This window comes from Nicotiana sylvestris, chromosome 8 (assembly GCF_000393655.2).
Source record: "Nicotiana sylvestris chromosome 8, ASM39365v2, whole genome shotgun sequence".
Lineage (NCBI taxonomy): Eukaryota > Viridiplantae > Streptophyta > Magnoliopsida > Solanales > Solanaceae > Nicotiana > Nicotiana sylvestris.
In genome coordinates this window covers 45253449-45275802 of record NC_091064.1, presented here as the reverse complement: position 1 = coordinate 45275802, position 22354 = coordinate 45253449, and the positions used below count along the sequence as shown (strand labels likewise).

The 22354-nt window shown below is 38.2% G+C and overlaps 1 protein-coding gene and 1 long non-coding RNA gene across 3 annotated transcripts; one reads left to right on the top strand and one right to left on the bottom strand.

The window, feature by feature from the left end:
- Positions 1–3375: 3375 nt before the first annotated feature.
- On the top strand, positions 3376–9240 carry LOC104246528 (probable methyltransferase TCM_000331). 2 transcript variants are annotated; one of them, XM_070155455.1, is made up of 5 exons: positions 3376–3515; positions 4279–4695; positions 5519–5773; positions 6325–6540; positions 9158–9240. In XM_070155455.1, exons 1-5 carry the CDS (start codon positions 3441–3443, stop codon positions 9179–9181), a joined length of 987 nt encoding a protein of 328 aa, XP_070011556.1. In that variant the 5' UTR covers positions 3376–3440; the 3' UTR covers positions 9182–9240. The 2 variants fall into 2 exon arrangements, with proteins under 2 accessions (XP_070011556.1, XP_009800641.1); XM_009802339.2 differs by lacking the exon at positions 9158–9240 and having other exon boundaries at positions 6325–6961.
- An 873-nt stretch (positions 9241–10113) lies between these two features.
- LOC104246527 (uncharacterized) lies at positions 10114–12106 on the bottom strand. Its single transcript, XR_715979.2, has 2 exons — positions 10799–12106; positions 10114–10475 (listed from the first exon to the last, which is right to left on the bottom strand). It is a non-coding gene; the product is annotated as an uncharacterized lncRNA (long non-coding RNA).
- Between the last annotated feature and the right edge of the window lie 10248 nt (positions 12107–22354).

Genomic DNA, 22354 nt, shown 5'->3' with positions numbered 1-22354 from the left:
ATAAGCCTGTTTCTTTGGCAACCACATTGCGAACCTTAACCAATTATTTGAATAGCCTTTTGTTTGAACCCTTTTACCTCCCATAAGCACGTGAATGGTATTGAAATTATGCAAAAGCAAAGGTGTGGGGTGATGGTTTGGTTTTTGAGTGGAACCATCGAAGTAGAGAAAAGGTGCAGAGTTTTGAAGATTAAAAGGATAAGAACCACACAAAAAAGGGAAAAATGAGTAAATGTAGCAATCGATAAGTGGTGGGTTGTTACAATTGCACCTAATGGATGAGGATGTTGTAAATAAAAAGTGGTGGAGTGTTTGGTTGACATAAGTATGGTTTTGAAAGTTAATATAATTGTATTAAAAGTGCCTAGGGAGGTTAGTCACTATATCCAAATATATCCTACCCGTCCTTTAGCCTACATTACAACCAAGTGAAGTCCTATTTCTTAGACTGAGTGGGCTCGACTAGTAGAGTAGTACATTATGGGCAAGCCTATGGTGCATCTTTGTGGCATGCGAATGTTCTTTTGGATAGTGAGCGAATTTTGTCCATTTGAGTTCCTAAGTGTTTTAATCATATTATGCGGAACTATTCTCTTGTGTGATGTGAGGGCATGTAATTCATAAAGGAAAGGTAAGTCTTGACTCTTGTATAGAGTATTTTGAGTAAGTGCGAATGTTGCATGGTATGAGAGATTCGACTTTTGAGGCAAAGGTTGTTCACTACTAGATGCAACTTTGGTAAATTGTTCAAGGTGTGAGTCGTTAAGGGAAAAGCTTAGGGAAGGAACTTTGATAGAGTGTGGTGGATTGCTAAAGGACTATCAAAGATTTAAGTGTGGGGTGTTGATATTAGGCTATAGAGATGACATTTACACATTAATATTACCATGCTTTATTGTTGTTTTATAGGCAAATTGATAACAAAATGCTCTAAATGGTGTTCTTTTGCTTTGCAGGGAATATTCTAAGTGAGGAAGCACTACAGAGTGTGTTGGAGGCAATAATGTGAAGAAAACGCCCAAATCAAGAAGTACCTAAGCACAAAGAAACAAAAATGGACTGAGTGAAATTCACCACGACCGCGGTGGAACTGCGGCAGATCAAGTGTTCGAGGCAGAATGTTCAGCATTCACCTCGGTCGAGCCGCGACCGCGGTGAACTGTTCACGTGCCATAAAGTTTGGGGACCAAAGTGTAAATCGGGGAAAATTTGTTCCAAACCCTTATAAACTTTAGAAGCTCGCCCAAGACATGTTTAAGCTTGATTTTAGACTACTTTGGAGGTAAGAACAAGTGTGAGAAGAGTAACAAAACATTAGAATTCTTCTATCTTCTCTTGATTATTGCAATTACCCATTATGAATAATTTAGTAGTTTTATCTTGTTTTGTCATGAGTAATTAATTTCCTAGTCTAGGATTTTGATGGAACCTATTGAAGGATAAACTTCTTGTTATGTTAATATAGTTTGCCTAGTTTAATCTCTATTTGTTCAACTATGTTCTTGTTGTAGTTAATTGACAGGATCCTCAATTAGCTGTGCCTATTAAGTGTGCATAACTCGGGAGAGAGTGCATACTTAGGTAATTGTTGAACAACACCACTCCCAACGTATATGAGGGATCAATAATTGAGGGTTTAAAGGTGGGATTAGGGATAACGAAGCCTTGGGTGTAATCTAAAGTGAGCTGTAATAAATAAAGCTAGCTAGCGTAACTCGGGAGAGTGCATCTAGTAAATTGTCGTGATTACTCAGGAGAGATTTATGGTAATAAGAGTGCTCATGATTGATAGAGATTATTGGGTGAATCTATGTGAAACATAACCGGAAGGGATTCCATCAATAGAGGAAATCATAACCTTAGAACCTTCTCTTAATTGTTTACAACTCAATCATAGTTAGTTTTTAGTTGCCTATTTACATTCATTCGTAGTTAGTAGAAATACCATCAACTGTTATTTACAACGTTTGGGAAGTTGATTCCGTAGAATTTAGTAAGTCTAACAAGAGTAATTGATAGGTTAATTCCTCGTGGGTTCGACTCTGGGCTAAATACTCAAATTATATTTGCAACGTCCGCGTGTCCTTTTATAAGGAATAGTTGGGCGTGATCACGCAGCGATATAGCGCTTGGGCTGTAGGAGCCCCTCCGGAGTCTGCACACCCCAGTGAGCGCAGTCGACTATATATATATATATGGATCGGGCTGCACGCTGCAACGATATATGGATCGAGCTGCACGCCGTAGTGGATACTATATGGTACCTATTGAGTGTGAGTGCTGATTAGTAAGAGTTGAGTCACGAGTGACTGAGAGGCTTTCCCGAGGGGCTATAGATATACATGTACATGAGTGATGCTTTGCCTGAGGGACCTGTTTATGAACTTACTGTTTTTCACTCTTCCTTAAAGTGAGTTTTTATCGAATATGTTGATTTAATTACTGCTTTCACTCATCTTTAGATCGAGCCTCTATTGAAAATGTTGAGCAAACGCTTTAAACAACTTTCATTCAAACTGAAGTTTTTAAGTTATGAAATGGGTATAAATTTTTGTTTTGCCCGAAGGGCTGTATACGAACTATGTTTTTGCCCGAGGGGCCGATTGTGGTTTTCATCTGTTTTATTATAAATGGTATTGAACCCCTACTGAAACTGTTGGAAAATATTTTCAAATGATTTTTACCAAAAGATGGATTTTAAATGAGACGATTGACTCGTATTCTTATTTGAAAGCCTGTTGTGCTTAATGAGTTTATCCTAAATGTGGATTCACCGTTTTCCTACTGCTCAGTCTTTATTTACTCTTATTACATACTGGGTTGGAGTACTCACATTACTCCCTGCACCTCGTGTGCAGATTCAGGTATTTCGGAACCTGGTAGCGATTGTTGATTGCTCAGACGCGGAGTCATCGGAGTTAGTACGGTGGCTGCACGACGTTCGCAGCACTGCTTCCTTCCTCTCATTTTCATTATTGTATTTAGTACATGTTTTTCTTGACCCTTGCTGTATTCGGACCTTGATAGATGCTCATGACTAGTGACACCCCGATGTCGGGCTTGTGTAATTATTCCGCACTTTTCTTTTAAATTTTCATTATGAGATTATTGGTTTATAAATAGTATAAAAACAACTTTTATTGGATAATGGTTGATTCGGGAATTGTGTCGGCTAGCCTAATTTCATGATAGACGTCATCACGACCGAGTCGGTTTTGGGTCGTGACAACAAGGCAAATTACCCAACATACAGATGTTAGAACAGTTGCCAACTTTCAGTTAAGAAATTAGCGGACATCGTGAAAATCTAGGTTCTTTTATATATCCTCAAACTTTCCAAAGATGGAAACTAACTTAAATAAAAATAGAAAGAAGAAGACTAAATAATTGGATCATTTTAAAGAAAAAAAAAAGAAAGTAAGAAAAGAAAACTAGAAGCAATGGTGCTCGAGAAAAGTCTACCAATGACTGCAGGAGATTCAGAATGCAGTTATGCCAATAACTCAATCCTCCAGGTTGTTTTTTCTATTGCAAAGAAAAGAAAAACGTTGTTTTGAAACTTGTTGAATGATATTCTTTCGTTAGTCTTTCCATCGATTCATGCTTGTTAAGATAAAGATTAATCGTTCAAAAGCTATGTAACTTATATTATACTCCCTCCATTTCAATTTATGTGAACTCATTTGATTGGACACGGAGTTTAAGAAAAGAGAGAAGTTTTTGATCTTCTGGTGTAAAATGAGGCACATATATTTTGTGTAGCTATAAATCATTACATAGAGGTAAAATGTTTCTAAAGAGGAAAATGGGTCATTTATTTTGGCATAGACTAAAAGAGTTATAGATTCACGTAAATTGAAACGGATGGAGTAGATTAATATGCATCATTATAAAGGGAGTGTTTTGGTTAGTACTTTGTACTATAGATATTGCAATCCATAGTGGTTCTAATAAGAGTAGTTTCTAATTTGTCTGTTCCTGGGGCGTCCAACATAAATAAAGGAGGAACCATAAAATATATTATATTACATTATATCATGCATTTGCATCCTACTTCCTTTCTTTGCTACATGATCCACCACTTAAATGCACGTTATGTTCCCTGAAGTTGTGCCAAATCTTAGGGTCTTTCCTACCTCTTTTGAGTCGAGGACTATTTGAAACCCTGCAGTTTACGTGGGAGACTCCCGTCGATATCACTAGACTGTAATCCTTAATACTGAAACTTGTTGAATTTTAATCTTTCTTGAATTGATCTTTTCGACTTTGAATTTTCAGAGAACAGTGATAGTAAAGGCAAAACCTGTGTTAGAAGACACAGTAAAAAATATGTTCAAGAATGGTGACTTTCCAATGTGTTTCACAATGGCAGATTTGGGTTGTTCTTCAGGACCAAATACTCTTTTATCCATCAGCAATGTTATTGACATAGTTCATAATTTGTGCAAAGAAAAAAACAAGTATGATGAGCCACCAGAATTTCAAGTGTATTTGAATGATCTACCAGATAATGATTTCAACAGTGTGTTCAAATCAATTCCGTCATTTCTTGAGAATTTGAAAAAAGAGAAAGGAGATAAGTTTGGAAATAATTGTTACATAGCAGGAGTTCCTGGTTCTTTTTATGAAAGGCTTTTTCCTAGCAACAGCTTGAACTTTGTTCATTCCTCCTATAGCCTCCATTGGCTTTCTCAGGTGATTAATCTCTTGAAACACATATGTCACTAAATTCAGTTGCTAATTTTGTGTAATTTTTAACTTTTTCATAATAAACTGACATTTAGCAACTCCATCAATATTACTCAAATTAATTACCCACACAATAGCAAGAATTAAATACTAGTACCTTGTTTTCTAGGAGATTTAAGCCCAAAATATGCATGGTAGATTTTGACTCTAAACCTTATATATAGCAAAATTACCATTACGGTCTAACTCAATAGCACGTATTGTCCGTTTTGGCCAACTAAACATAGAATTTGTCTATTGGGATATATCATATCGAGCCCAAAATAATATGTAAACTTGTGCTATGTGTTATATAATACTTCACTTTAATTCTACTCCCTATCCGATGGGAGATTTTCTTGAAGTGTTATGTGCACCTTCTTAAGAAACTTGCTAGCCTTACCAGTCCTTCTCCTAATCTGTCATCATCAGTCTACCCTCTGTCATGGACTTGACACGCCATTATTGATCATATCAAGTCACATTAGAAAACTACGTAACTTTCATCCTCTTAAAATGAACAAACAATTACATCGATAATATAAGAGTAAAGTTAGCTTGGGTTGTGCGAACAAAATTTTAATTTGGTAACCGAAAAAAGAAGAAAATTACAGATAAATTGTTGAGTTACTCTTAATTAAAGATATGGTCCAAAATAAACATTATTACAAGTATTTTTGGGTGGCTGAGCCCAACAATTAGAATATATGGAAATCTTACATACTTTTTCTTTTTGGATCCTATATACACATTTTCCTCTTGTACACATTTTAAAAATGAATATTAGCAGGTTCCAAAAGGATTGGAGAGCAACAAGGGAAGTATATTTATATCAAAGTCAAGCCCTCCCCAAGTACTAGAAGCATATTTCAAACAATTTGAGAAGGATTTTTCAAGCTTTCTACACTTTCGTTCTCAAGAACTAATTAGTGGAGGGCATATGGTCCTTGTGTGTGTTGGTAGGAACAGTCCAGATCCAAAAAGCTATGATTCTTGCTGTTTGATGGATTTGCTAACAAAGTCACTTCTTCATTTAGCAGCCGAGGTTATTCTCATGTTCTTTAAACATCTGACATCTTCTTCTTTCCAGACGTGTTTGGCACAAAATAAGTTATTTTTCAGAAAAAAATTTCTTTTCTGGTGGTTATTTACCAGAAACTGAAGACATATTTCATCAAAAGGGAGAAAATGCAGAAGCCATTTTTTTTCGAAAAATAAGATTTCCATGAGAGTCAATTTTAGTTTTTGATTAGCTGAAATGGAAATATATTCCATAAAAGAGAGAAAATACCGAAGTCATTTTCCTTACAACCATTTATTAACTTTTAATTTCATATTACTTTCTTCAATGTACTAGCACTTAGACATTATTATTAATCACTACAACTCAAAAGTTTATCAACACAATCTTTCATTTGCTAATATTATTACGAATTATTGCTTAATACTTATTTACTTTTTGAAAATTATTTTCCAATCACTAGTCAATTAACACCAGGAAATACTTTTCAATGGAAAAATAATTTCCGTCATACCAAATACACTCTGCAGACTAACTTTATATTCAAATTTTAACACTTGTTGTTATTGAAGCAGGGCAAAATCAAAGAAGATGAAATTGATTCATTTAACATGCCTTCTTATACACCATATGAAGAAGAGATAAAGAAGATCATACAAATGGAGGGATCATTTACTCTTGAAAGACTTGAAGCCTTTGAGAGTGATATGGCTGCCATTGAGAACCCTAATGGCAAACATTTCGAGGATAGTGCCAAATTAGCAGTTAAGACTATAAGAGCTGTTACTGAGGTTATGTTGGCTTCTCATTTTGAAACCTCCATAATTGATAATCTATTCGAAATTTATATAAAGTATGTCACTGAATATTTATCAATGGGTAGACCGATAAAGTTCTTTAACATCAGTCTATGCCTGCAAAAAGTTTGAGACATAATAGGTAGCAGATACTTGATAGAATAGCCGATGTGCACGCGAGTTGATTCGGGCATAGTTGTTAAAAAAAAGAAAGATTTGAGAGGTCAATAGGCTCCCCTTTTTGGATTATTAATGTTTCCCTTGAAGGTAATCATAGGAAAGATGAATAAGTTAGTTTTGGGATACATCTTGAAATTTTATCTGAAGAATTTCTCCATATTGTGGAATTTTGTTTTCCAGGATAATTAAATTATTTGTCTTTATAAAAGTTAGTCTTGACTTTTGGTACAACAACAATTTGTAAATCGTAATGAAATAAGTTAAAAGAACATGTTTTTATAAATTTATACCAGATGTTTTTTAACGTTAACGTCAAAATCTCCTATCAAAATAAAAGGGAAGATAACTAAGAAAGATGGATACCTACAGTATCAATAATGAGACTAAAATTAGGCCAGACATATGAATCTATTTATTTATCTGCAATCAAATATAATCTGTTAAAATGCCATGCGAGCTGAGACGGAATCAACCATTGAAGCTCTCTAGAAGCTTATGTGAAAGAGAAGGAGACTGGAGATTGAAAAATGGAAACCATCTAATTATTCCATTAGTTTTGAATGTATTTATACAATTGTCTTAACCCACTACTTCTCACTAATCTAGAACTAACCAACTAACAAGTAAATACAACTGTTCATTAACTGATTGTCACCTAACTAACTGCTAACCACTAACTACCACGTGTGTCACTTCCAAATACACTATTGGATTAACGTCTCTCAACACTCCCCTCAAGATGGAGGGTGCAGAATGTTGAGAACTCCCAGCTTGCTAAGTAAATAAACATGTTGAACCTACCCCAAACATTTTGTCAGGAGATCTGCAAGCTTTTCCTTAGTATGTACATATGAAGTCTTCACTACTTTTGTTTTGATTTTGTCTCTGATTACGTAACAATCTATTTCTATATGTTTCGTTCTCTCGTGGAAGATGGGGTTAGTTGTAATTTGTGTAGCAGCCTTATTATCACCGAACACAGTCGTTATGCTATGTATGTTAACTCCCAACTCTTTAAACTGTCCATGCAACCACGTTAGCTCTGCTATAGCTGAAGTCATGCGTCTATATTATGCCTCAGCTGAGCTTCTAGAGACTGTTTGTTATTTTTTTCAAGGACTCCACAAACTTGACTATATACCATGTCACTGATCTCCTTGTGTTTGGACATGCTGCCCAGTCAGAATCATACCAGCATGTCAGATCTTGTGTGACTCCTGCCTTCAGCCAAATGCCTTGTCCTGGTGAACTCTTGAAGTATCTTACTAACCTTGTTGCAGCTTCTCAGTGAGACTTCTTGGGCATTTACATGAATTGACTCAAAGTCTGAACTGCATAATTGATGCCAAGACTTGTGACAGTCACATACATCAGTCTTCCTATCAGTCTCTGATGTGAATTAATGTCATGCAAGATTTCATCTCCTGTGACTCTAGTCATTTTGTCATATTGCATAGTTGTTAACTTCAAATTAGACTCCAAAGGTTTCTTGGTTGGTCTAGCTGAAGTTAATCCCATATCAGATATCAACTCTAGCGCATACTTTCTTTGGTTGAGAATCATCCCTGAACTTTATCTCAACACTTCTATGCCAAGGAAGTACCTCAGCTCACAAGATCTTTCATTTTGAATTTCTGATTCAACACTCTCTTTGCCTCACTGATCAGCTCAATGCTACTCTTTGTGATGACTAGATCATCAACATATACCAAGGCAATTACTATGTCATCAGATTTGTTTAGTGTGAACAATGAATAGTCATGGCTACTTTGAATGAATCCTACACCAACCAATGCATCTGTCAAATTTATGCTCCACTGTCTATATGCTTGCTTTAGTCCATACAAGGACTTAAGCAACATACACACCTTTGACTCCCCTTATTTTCTAAACCCCTCATGCATGTCCATATAGACTTCCTCACATAGATCTCCTTGCAAGAATGCATTGTATACATCCATTTACCATAGAGTCTAACCTTTAGATACATCAAGTTCTATGACTAATCTTACAGTCTCCATCTTAACAACAGGTGAGAAGATACCATGATAATCAAGGCCTTTCTTTGACTGTAGTCTTTTGCTACAAGTCTGGCCTTAAACCTCTTAACTTCTCTATTAGCTTGGTACTTGATCTTGTATACCCATTTTGAGCCTATAGAATTCTTCTCTTTTGGAATGTCTACCACTTCCCATGTACCATTCTCCTATAGTGCCTTGATCTCCTACTTCATTACTTTTATCCACCTAGCATTTTTAGCTGCATCTCTGAAACATTTAGGTCCCACCAATGTAGAGAATTTGGCAAGTCAGGCTTGATATGTTGGCTTGATGCTATCATAGGATAAGTGACTGGAGATGGGGTGTGATTGGTGCTTTGTTTGGTAATTATGTAATCCTTCATCTAAATAGGTTGTTTGGAATCTCTTTAGGATTTCATGGTGGCTGGAGCATGAACTCCATCTGATGGAATGTGAACTTCATCAAAGGAAGTTGAATCCTCATTAAAGTCATCTCCCCCATAATGCTCCAGAACAAGGGAAGGACTTGATGCCAGATCAAATGAATCAAAATCCTGGGCAGTAGTGTTAGGGGAAGCTGTAGGGTTATCATTAGGCTAAGTAAATGTTGTTGAAGTATCATTGATGTTGGGAATATCCGGTGAATTTGGTGGCATGTAATATGGTGTATATGGTGAGTTTTGTGGTATTGCATGAGGTAAGGTTTGGTCTATGTTGGTAGTTCTAGGTGTAGGTTGTTTCTTTGAAGATGTAGTGGGAAAGGGAAATTCAATTTCTCTAAAAATGACATCTCTGCTGACAAGTAATTAGTGTGTTTTAAGGTCTAGGAGGATGTAGCCCTTTTGTAACTCTTAGTAACCCATAAGAGCAACTGGCATTGCTCTTTCTGCAAACTTTTCACCTTTGGGAACTATGGCTGCAAAGCACAAATAACAAAATATCCTTAGGTGATTCAATGTTGCATGCTTCTTGTATAGTAGTTTATAAGGACTTTTCTTAGCACTCACAGTAGAATGTAGTATGTTCATGAGATAGACTGCAGTCTTGATATACATACCCCAGTATCTAATAGGCACCTTGGATTGGAACCTAAGTGCCCTGGCTATATTTAATATATGCCTATATTTTCTCTTAACCACCTCATTCTGCTGAGGGGTGTGAACACAGCTGCTCTGATGAAGTATGACTAAATCTTGAAGTACTGCACTGTGAGTTAAAGAACTCAGTGCTATTGTTTGTCCTAAAAATCTTAACCATAACACCAAACTGTTTATGTACCATGGACAAGAATGACTTAATAGCCACAACAGCTTTAGACTTAAGTTTCAACAAAGAAGCCCATGTATACCTACTGTGACCATCCACAATAGTCAAAAAATAATGCTTGTTGTCAAAAGTAGCAGTTTTATAGTGGCCCCAAAGATCCATATGTACAATGTGAAAATGTGCATCAGCTCTAGAAATACTAGGAAACATCAATCTAGCTTACTTTTCCAAAGGAAAAAATTGTGCACTTATTCAATTGTGAACTATTTACATGATTATGCAACAACTTCATTACTGGTGTAGAAGGGTGTCCAAGTCTGTTGTGCCATAAGTTGCTGTCCTGTCTATGAATTGTTGCTATTATTGGGTATTGTGTGCCCTTCTTACCAATATATCCATCCTTGTATATGTACAGATCTCCTCTTTGCCTACCAATCCCCTTCACCCTGCCATTCCAAATCTCCTGAAAGACACAGAAGTCAGGAAAAAAATTGACTGAGCATGATAATTTTTTGGTCAGCTTGGATACTGACAGCAAGTTAAACATGAAAGTAGGGACAACCAACACATTGCTCACAGTTGTATTGATAAACAAGGATGCATAGCTAGTATGAGTAATATCTGCCCTATCCCTTGCGGGTAAATGTACTTTACTATTACCAGATGTTTGTTGACTATGATCACATTTTATCAGACTTTTCTTAGAGGCTACATGATGAGTAGCTCCAGAATCCACTACCCACTCATCATCATTTATTACCTTAGACATCATACAGATAGCATTACCTGCTACATTAATGTGGTATCCTTCATTGCTTTGACCTTTTCCAACATCTTTACTCAACAGGCTAAGAATCTACTTGTATTGTTCTTCAGTAAAATACTGAGCCTTGACTTCAGCTGGCCCTGAATTTCTATAATGCATCTGTGGTGGTGGTGGCATACCAACATTCCCAGTTACATTGTTGATAACATTGAGTGGATGCTTCCTATATCCAGACTGACCACCATAGCTAGCTTGACCTCGAAATCATCCAAAATCGGGCTTTGAATTTCTTTTAGACTTAAAATCAGGAAGGTATCCAACAAGTTTGCAACAATTTCCTTTCTATGACCTTTCATATTACAGTACTCACATTGCAAAAACGGTCTCTTACCTTTGTAAGGATGTCCACGATTAGTTGCATAGCTAAGGGATATGTGTTTGCAGTAATTGCATTTATACCAACTGGGTGTTGGCTTTCATCTTCAATTATCATATCATATGCTTGATTAATCATAGGAAAAGTTGATTTTAGTAAAATCTATCTCCTGGCTTGGCCATACGAGTCATTCAATCCACTAAGAAACTGTAATAACCTTTGTTGATGACAGTGCTCAACTGACTCCTTAGACTTTTCATAGTCACAGCTGGGAGGAGGGACCATGGCATCATATTCATCCCAGAGGTCCTTCAATTTGGTGAAATAGACCGAGACAAAGTTTGTACCTTGTGAGTGATTAACAATTTGATGGTGTACTTGGAAGATTCTCATGTGATTGACCTTGTCAAATCACTCCTTGAGATCCTTCCACATAATGTACGAATCTAAGGCATACATGATTCCATTGAGTAGATCTTCAAAAACTATGTTGATAATCCACGAGAGGACCGTTGCATTGTATGTTTCCAATTGTTCATGCAACTCCTTATCAAACAATTCCTTCTTACAAGTACCTAACACAAACCCTAGCTTTCTCTTAACTTGATGAGCAATTCTCATCGATCTGCGCCACAAGCAATAATTCTTCGATCCGGTGAGTTTGATAGGAACAAGTACCGAACCAGGAGTATCAGTAGAATTCTTGAAAAGAGGATGTGTGTAAGTGAGTTTTTCTGCCGCCATAATTGAGAAAAACGAGCTCGGAGAGACAGAGATATACAGAGTGTCTAGGTAATTGACTCAAAAATCGTGTGAGTTACCAGAATCAATTGCTCTGATACCATACTAAAATGTCATGCGAGCTGAGACTGAATCGGCCATTGAAGCTGTATAGAAGCTTCTTTGAAAGAGAAGAAGGAAACTGGTGATTGAGAAATGAAAGTCATCTACTATTCCATTAGTTTTGAATATATTTATACAAGTGTCTTAAACCACTAATTTTCACTAATCTACGACTAACCAACTAACAATTAAATACAAGTGTCCTTTAACTGATTGTCACCTAACTAACTAACTACTAATTACCACATGTGTAACTTCTAAATACACGGTTGCACTACACTATTGCATTAACATCTCTCAACAAAGTCAATGTACTACAAGGCACCAGGTAAAGAAAACAAAGGGGGCAATAAGAACATCATTATCAACATCAATAGCTAAAAACTATAAAATTTCATTTGAACTCATTTCTATACCAACTTGAACCATAATTCAAACTATAGGGGCAAGATATGGGGAACTCTATATTTTTTGAATTTTTCAGTGCATCTTTTTGCAATCCTCTCCGCCAACATCTTCAAATTCTCCAATTTGTACAAATTCATTAGTCGATTCTTCGTTACCAATTCCTCCAACTCAAAATTATGAACGTTATCGAAAAGTCCATTTGATCCCGTCACTATCTCATCCCATATTTCTACTTAAACTTTAATTTCTTGTGCCACACTCGGATCGTCATATTTATCACTATTCCCTAACTGAAATGGAAAATTGAATCTTTTCGGCGGAATTTCTGATTTGTGTACTCTTATAACAACAAACCTTCTATCACAAACGTTGACCACATGTACGATATCACACGTTAGAGTCTATATACAAGTTGTTGATGAACCTTGAGATTTTGTGTTCAAAAAGGCTTCCTTGAGATCTTTCTTAAGGTCAATTTCACAAATGGTCATATTGATATTTCAAAAGAGGAGAAGATAAAGAACACCAAAGTTTAATTTGAAAGTCCTTCAAATGGAAGGTAAAAACTATGGGATTACAAAGATTCAAAACGCTCCAATATAACAATAAGAGGGTTATAAAGGTTTTATAAATTGGCTACACAACAAATGCCAAATATGGAGCGATGATTGGCTAAAATACATATAATATAACATAATTCGCGTCACATTTTAGTGTAATGTTAATGATTTTTAAGTATATTATGAAGTTTTAAACTTAACTGTATTGTTTATGCATGTAGGAGCTATTGGAGGTAGAATGGGGTAGAAGTGCATGATTTGTGGCAAGTATTGGAAATGGAGTTCTCCCTCTGTCGAGGAACAAAGTTGGAGTAGAACAGCAGCAGGCGAGGGAACTAACTGCGTCGCATCCGGGAGCGCACTTAAGGCTTGTGCAATGTGAAGAGTGCCACGCCCAAGATGGCACCAAAATTAGGCATGCTCCCCATTGTATCGCGGCCACTAGCGCACACAAATTTGGTGGGATTTAGATTACGGCACACTCACCGCCTCTCAAAGCCAACTTTTTCCTACTTTTGTTGGATTTGATTAAAATCGTCTAGCACTTTTTCCACACCTATAAATAACCCTTAAGGACATTTTTGGAGGGAAATTTGACCTCTGTGAAGGAGAGACAGTGATGGATCAATTTTGGAGATGAAAATCATACAGTTTTTCTTCTTTCCTCTTATTACTTGTACTTTATACTCTTAAGCATTAATATGATTATTAACATGACTATGAATGGCTAGTTTTTTTCGTTCTAAGCTTATGGGTGCTATATGAATGTTGATGTTTGAAAGTTTGAATTGACAACTTTAATTTTATTATATTGGTTTATTTTGTTTGATCCTACACTTAATTATTTTACTATATAGCTAACAGTAAAATAATATCTATGAATTTAGAATTGAACTCGAAAGTGAAAATTCTAGATTACATGTATTATTAAATAAATCATGTTTTTGAACTTGGACAATGGGGAACAAATTCGCGGTTAGGATAGACATATACCTAATCGCCTTGCTTCGTTGATATACTAGAATTATGAATGAGTTCTTGTTAGTCATAATTCCATAGACGTATAGGCATTGGGTTAACTTGAATAGGTAAGTAAGGACTCGACCGATTCTTACGAGTAATACTAACCATATCAATCAACAAACTTGTAAACCAATTAGTCACCTTAAGCAGTTAATTCGACAAGTTTCACGACCCAACGTAACAATAATAAAAAATAATAACAAAAATAGCAGAAAACAGTACAAGTCTAATGCCAATGATATAAGCAAATGCATCGAAATACAATAACCCTCCCCCCTCCCCCCGAACTGATAAATACAGAGTCATGAGCTCTAAAACAGAATTACAAGTATGAAATATCAAATAACAATATTGCCTGAATGAAAGACAACAGTACATAAGAAAAAGAGACCCCAAGATTGCGGTCGAGATGCATCTCTACCTCGTCTCTCCAAAGATAAATCAGCAATAAGCCTCAATTACAGGCAGCTCGGTCCAACAGCTGGATCTACACAATTACGTGCAGAGTGTAGTATGAGTACAAACGACCCCATGTACTGAGCAAGTATCATAACTAACCTCGGTAAGGTAATAAAAGCAAGAATTATAAACGATACCCGCTAATCACTTGTACAATTCATTAATCTAACATGTATAGAACAATAATATGGTCAAGTCATGAATCACAAATAAAACCACCTTGGTGCATACGATAACATACTTTGCTCAGTCAACAATCCAACAAATAAAGAAGATATGCCAATAAATGAGGTAAACAACCAAGGAAATTGCAAGTAAAGATAAAATGCAATAACCAAATCAAACACATGATAAATTTTCCTTAGAATTTCACTAACTGAACAAAACCATTGATCAACTTTCCTCAAATCGCTTGTATACCATCAAGAAGAAATATGAGAGGGTAACCCTAGGGGGATGAATCTATATCCACACGTTGCATGGTGTAGTCACGTGCTAATAATCACAATCCGCATAGCGTGGTCACGTGCTCAAAATCATGATTCACAGGGCGTGGTCACGTGCTCATAAACATAATCTACACGGTGTGGTCACATGCTCATAATCATAATCCGCACGCGTGGTCACGTGATCATAGTCACAATTCGCACGGCGTGATCATGTGCTACCTGTCCAATCCATATCACACAAAAAGCAGATATACAACAATACATGTACATGATCAATGAATATAAAATTTCATACTTCTGGACTGGTATGAGTGACATGCTAAGGTGTACGCATAAGCAGAGTGTGTTATCATAGCTCAAATAAAGCAATTGCATTATGAAAGTAGCAATTATCAGGTTCAATCGAGAGATTAATCTCTATGAGACCTCAAACAAGGTTCAAATAGCTCACAACAGGGTAAACATCACAACTTTAAGATTAGCAACCAATTCAAGAAATATCATAGTCTAAGTACTATTCCGAACATAAATACTACCTTGGTGCATGCACATAGGGTCAACCCTACACATGTGCGCCACCCATAGCACGTAGATATCACAAATAACTCAGGAAATTAGTGCCTTGACCAAGTTTAGGTAAGATACTCACCTCAAGCAAGCCAAATCAATACTTTAAAAAGTCTTTCCCGCGTGAATCAACATCGGGACAGCTCGAATCTAGCCAATATAACATAATAATATAAATAAAAGCCATATGAAACAATCCCAAACAATAAAGCTAAGATCTTGGTTCAATAATGTAAAGTCAACCCAAAAAGTCAACCCCGAGCTCACACCCTGGAACCTGATAAAACACACAAATTCCAAGATTGGGTAAATATTGTTGTGTTGCACCTCCACCTGCACATATTGGGGTGAGGTTGCGAGGCCGCTTTGTGCAGAGGCTTTTACAGAGGATCCCCCAACTTGAAATTTATAAATGTCATTGAAAGCTTTTAAAAGAATTTTCTATGGCTTTAATGGTTATCTAAGCTCTTTTATTGTTTCAATGATTCATTATATTTATGTTGTGCTTCCAAATCCTTGAAGGGGTGCTTAGTTTTTCATACTAGTACTATTCGACATGTACTAACGTCTCCTTGCCGGGGCGCTGCATCTTTAATTGATGTAGGTGATTCCACAACAGACGGCTTTGATCAATGATAGCGGTGCACCCTCTTGTCATCTGACTTGGTGAGCCTCATGGGGTCATATATCTTTTGTTTCTTTTTTGAGGTATAGTCGGTGCCTTGTTGCTGGCACTATCATATTCTCTTTTGTATCTATTAGAGGTTCCATCGTCATAGTGTGGGTTGTATGTTGGTGTTGGGAAATTCAGACTAGTAATGTTTTATTTGTACCACGTGTCCCACTTCAAACTATGGGTGTATTTAGACACTTGAAATGATATAACTAAGGATAATGAATGGGTATTGTTCACATGATCCTCCTCATTGTCTAATTAATTAAATATATCCTATATTTAATCATGAGTGAGTTCAGGTAGAAGGTATTGTATAGGCTTACTCAGCCAGGTTATCTCAGTTGAGTGTCGGTCGCGCTTCCTGAGGTCGGGGCATGAAAAACACTGTATTAGAGCCTAAGGTTTTAATGTTCCCTATGATGTCTCAAAGTAGTGTCTAGTAGAGTTCTTCTTATCGGTGTGTTGTCGACCACATCTATACTTAGGAGGCTACTTGGGAATTTAGGAATAATACCCTTTTTTGATGTTCTAGATCGTGCGATAAACTAGTTGTAAGACTGTTCCTCCTTTAACTCGTGCTTTTCTCAAATTTTCAGTATATGGCGCCTAAGAAGAAGGCAAGAACTGGCCATAGAGCCAGTGTCAACCCAAAAGTGGCAGTTGATTCTATATCCGATGATGTAGGAGAGGATCCCCCAACTACTAGACCGCCTGATTCTACTATTCTTGTTTAGACTACACCAATTCCTACACCTAGTGAGAGTGTTGTGATTCCTCTAACTGATATTCTAGCTCCATCTCCATCCCCAGCTTCCGATCCCAGTGTTTCTGATGCGAACCTTAGGGGAGCCATACAGATGTTGGCTCAGATAGTGGGTTCTCAAGCCCAGAGATCGAATGTCACACCTACTTACTCCAGCCATCAAGGGGATTCCGCTAGATCTAGGGTGAACAAGTTTCTTTAGATGGATCCTTCATCATTCATAGGTACTAATCCTGAGGAGGACCCCCCGGGACTTCATTGATGAGATGTACAAGACTATTCGAGTTATGTGTTCTACAGAGATGGAAGGAGTGGAGTTGGCCTCCTACCGCCCGAAAGTAGTGTCCTATTCCTGGTTTGAGATGTGGGAGGAGTCCCATTAAGAGGGGAGCCCTCCGATGAGGTGGAGTGAGTTTGCCGATGCCTTCATTGATCACTTCTTGCCTGCCAAGACTAAGGCAGCTCGTGTCGCTGAGTCTGAAAACCTAAAACAAGGTAGCATGAGTGTGTGGGAGTACCATATGAGATTCATGCACCTATCCAATTATTCTATTTACATGTTCCCACTATGGAGGCTAGGTAGCACCGGTTTGTGCAGGGTCTTAGCCCCTTCGTTATTAATGAGGATGCTACAACTGCATTGAATTCTAATATGAACTATGGGAAGATGGAGGCGTTTTCTAAAGCCGCAGAGACCCACAAATTGAAGAGCAGAACGGAGTGAGAGGGTAGCAATAAGGCCCGGTCTGTGGGCAACTTTGGTGGTTCGTTTAGTGGTGGTGGCGATAGGTCAGTGTTCGCTGGAGGGTCATTAAGGCCATCCCAGTCGTTTTTCAGTCTTCGGTGAGTGCACAACCATCAGGGCCCAGTCAGCAGTAATGGAGTCATTTCAGGCCCAGTTAGGGAAATAGGGGACCCCATAAGCAGGTTTGCCCTGTAGGGAGATTCCAGCAGCAGTGGTGTCCCCCAAGCCCTAGGTGTGGGAAGATACATTTTTGGACCTGCTTCCTGGACCAGCCTATATGCTACGAGTGCGATATCAGGGGTCACATTCAAAGGGAATGTCATTCGTCCCACCAAAGTGTAGGCATGTGTCCAATGCAGCCAGTCAGTTTTGTAGCTACTACATTTGCAGCACCTCCCCCAGCTCGAGGCACTCCAGTGCCCTCAAGGCGTGGATATGCTAGGGGTGGTACCTAGAGCTCGGGATGGCCCAACAAGTTTTATGCTATGAGGAGGTGTCAGGATTCAGAGGCTTCTCCAGATGTGGTTACAAATATATTGACTATCCAATCTCATGATGTATATGCTCTTATTGATCCTGGTTCCATAAGAGAAGGGTCTCCCATGAATTTCTTCAACATAGACACATGAAACATTGGGGGTACAACAACTAATTCTTGTGGCAATTCTAACTCATAAGCCACCTGCCCGATCCTTTGCAAGATTCTATATGGGCCAATATAGCGGGGACTAAGCTTCCCCTTCTTCCCAATCTCATTACGCCTTTCATAGGCAAAACTTTCAGAAATACCCAATCATCCACTTGGAACTCTAAGTCTCTACGACGCACGTCTGAATAGGACTTTTAGCGACTCTGAGTCGACTTCAAATGCTCTTGAATAAACTTGACTTTATCCATCGCCTGATTGACCAAATTGGGTCATAACAACTTCGCTTCACCAACTTCGAACAAACCAATTAGTGATCTACACCTTCGTCCATACAAAGCTTTGTATGGTGTTATCTTTATACTAGAGTGGTAGCTGTTATTATAATCAAACTCAATAAGGGGTAGATGATTGTCCCAATTACCTTTAAAATAGATAACACATGCCCTCAACATATCCTCAATAGTCTGAATGGTACGCTCTTCCTGGCCGTCTGTCTGAGGATGAAAAGTTGTGCTGAGGTTCACCCTTGTGCCCAATCCTTTCTGAAAGGATTTCCAAAAGTTAGTTGTGAACTGAGCACACGATCTGATATGACGGACAAAGGATTTCCATGCAGCCAGACAATTTCCTAGATATACAACTTGGCATAATCTTGTGCTGAATCTATAGTCTTCATATAGTCTTTACTGGCAAAAAGTGAGCTGACTTGGTAAGTTGGTCTATTATCACCCAAATCGAATCATGCTTCCGAAACGAGCGAGGTATGCCTGTTATGAAGTCCATGTTTATCAGCTCCCATTTCCAAACTAGAATTTCTATACTCTGAGCCAAACCACCAGGTTTCTGGTGTCGGCTTTCACATGTTGACAATTTGGACACTTAGCCACAAAATCTTCTACGTTCTATTTCATGTCGTTCCCCCAGTAGAACTCCTTAAAATCACGATACATCTTCGTGGAACCTGGGTGAATAGATTACCTTGAATTGTGGGCTTCTGACATAATCCGCTCTCTAAGCCCATTTATGTATGGAACACATAGTCTGCCTTTGTATCTCAAAGTTCCATCATCTCCCCCTTGTTCAAAAGCTATAGTATTGTGTTTGTGAATCCCCTCCTTTAACTGCAATAAGTAGGGATCACTGAACTGCTTTTCCTTCACTTCAGCTACTAAGGAGGATTCAGCCCTGTTCCGAAGAACAACGCCACCATCTTCGGAGTCCAAAATTCGAACTCCTAGACTTTCTAATTGGTGGACTTCCTTCGTCATAGTTCTCTTGTCTGCTTCAACATGAGCTAAACATCCCGTAGAACGCATCGATTGAGAGCATCGACTACAATATTTGCTTTCCTGGGATAATAGAGGATATCTACATCATAATCCTTGAGCAATCGAGCCACCTTCTCTGACAAAGATTTAATTCTCCTTCCTTGAAGATGTACTGCAGACTCTTGTGATCTGTGAAAATATCAACAAGCACTCCATACAAATAATGGCGCCAGATCTTTAAAGCAAATATCGTCGCAGCTAACTCAAGATCATATGGCGGATAATTGTTCTCATGAGCCTTGAGTTGTCTCAATGCGTAGGCTATGACTTTACCATGCTGCAATAACACACACCCAAGACCAACCCTTGAAGCATCACAATAAAAATTGAACCCTTCGGTTCCTTCCGGTAGTGTCAAAATTGGCGCTAAAGTCAACTTCTTCTTTAACTCCTCAAAACTTTTCTCGCAAGCATCCGACCACTGAAACCAGACCGTCTACTGAGTTAATCTAGTCAAACGGGACGAGGTAGAAGAAAATTCCTCTACAAAATGCTTGTAATAGCCTGCTAGACCCAAGAAACGTCTTATATCGGATACTGAGGTGGGTCTAGGCCAATTCTTCACTGCCTCTATTTTCTGAATGTCCATCTTCATATCTTTGCCTGAGATGACATGGCCTAAAAATGCTACTGATTTAAACCAAAATTCACCCTTAGAAAAATTTGCATATAACTTATGATCATGCAGTGTTTGCAACACAATTCTGAGATGCTCTTCATGGTCTGTCTCGCTACAAGAATTAATCAAGATGTCATCAATAAACACAATAAAGAACAAATCAAGATAAGGCGTGAAGACCCTATTCATAAGGTCCATGAAGGCCGTTGGTGTATTCGTTAAACCAAACGACATTACTAAAAATTTGAAATTCCCATAACGAGTCCTAAAAGTTGTTTTAAGAACATCACTTTCCTTAACTTTCAACTGTTGGTACCCCGATCTGAGGTCAACCTTGGAATAACACTTGGCACCCTGAAGTTGATCGAATAAATCATCTATTATGGGAAGAGGGTACTGGTTCTTGATGGTGACTTTATTCAACTGACGGTAGTTAATGCACATGCGCAAAGACCCATCCTTCTTTCGTACAAACAAGACTGGAGCGCCCCAAGGTGTGACACTTGGCCTTACAAATCCCTTATCTAGAAGATCTTTCAATTGGATTTTTAGCTCTTTCAACTCTACCAGAGCCATGGTGGAATAGATATCGGCTTAGTGTTGGGGAGTAGATCAATTCCAAAGTCAATCTCTCTATTGGGAGGGGCTCCGAGAAGATCTTCGGGAAATACTTCTAGGAACTCATTTACAATTGGTACTGACTAGAGAGTGGGAATCTGAGCATCTGCATCCCTTACTCGAACCAGGTGATAGATATACCCTTTGGAAATCATCTTTCTAGATTTAAGGTAGGAAATAAACCTACCCATTGGTGCTACTGCATCACCCTTCCATTCTTAGACTGGTTCACCAGGAAATTCGAAACATACTATTTTGGTTCTACAACCAACTATGGCATAACTGGACTCTAACCAATACATGGCCATGATTATATCAAAGTCAACTATCTCCAATTCTACTAAGTCTACTACAGTAAGGCGATGATACACTTTGACTGGACACCCCATATAGATACGTCTAACTATAATTGATTCTCCAACGGGAGTGGACACTTCAAAGGGTTCACACAAATTTTCTGGTTCTATCCTAAATTTCTTAGCAATATATGGGGTTACATAAGATAGGGTGGATCCCAGATCCATAAGAGCATAAACATCAAAGGTGAGGAATATTAGCATACATGTTACAACATCTCCACGAGCCTCTGTATCCTGACGGCCTGCTATCACATACAAGCGGTTCCGACCTCCACCCGTGTTACTGGACTTTGCTGCACCACGCCCTTGTTGGGCCTGAGAGTTATGAGGGGCTGCTGAATTAGTGGACTGAGCTACATTGCCTCATATGTTCTGCTTTGCTGATGGACAATCCCTCAAGAAGTGGCCCTGATGACCACACCCAAAGCAACTATTTTTGCCCGAACGACACAACCCTGAGTGCCTCTTACCACACGTGTTGCAAATAGGGTAACCAGGGACTCTATAACCCTCAATAGCCTATGACTGTTAGTCTACTTCTATGAAATTCTAGTTGTTCTTGTTAAACTCGGACCTCTAAAATCGTGCACTAGCTAAAGAAGGAGCAGGTCTTGATTTTGGTTTCCTAAAGAACTGACGATTACCACCTCCTTGAGATCCCCCATGGCTGAAATTTCCTACAGACTTAGCTCTCTTGATAAATTCCCTATCTCTCTATCTCTCTCTTTGTAGCCGCACTTCTTCCTTCAACCTATCTTCATTCCCCTGAATAAAGGCTACCATTTTAGTACTGGTCATGTCGTTGTTCTGAACAGCTATATTTGCATTAGCAAACAAGTCATCTGAAAGACCCAAAACAAATCGCCTAACTCTTGTCTCATATCACGTACCATTTCTGGATCTTACTTAGCCATAGAGACGAACTTGAGGTAGTACTCATTCACACTCATATCATTCTGTTTGAGTCTCTCAAGCTCCAAAGCCTTAGCTTCCAAGACCTCAATGGGTAGAAAATTCTCAAGAAATGCATTTGCAAACTACTTCCAAGTTGCAAGAGCTGCATCCTCCCCTCGGGACTCATCCCATGTTTCATACCAAGTGTTGGCAACATCCTTCAGCTGGTATAAAGCAAGC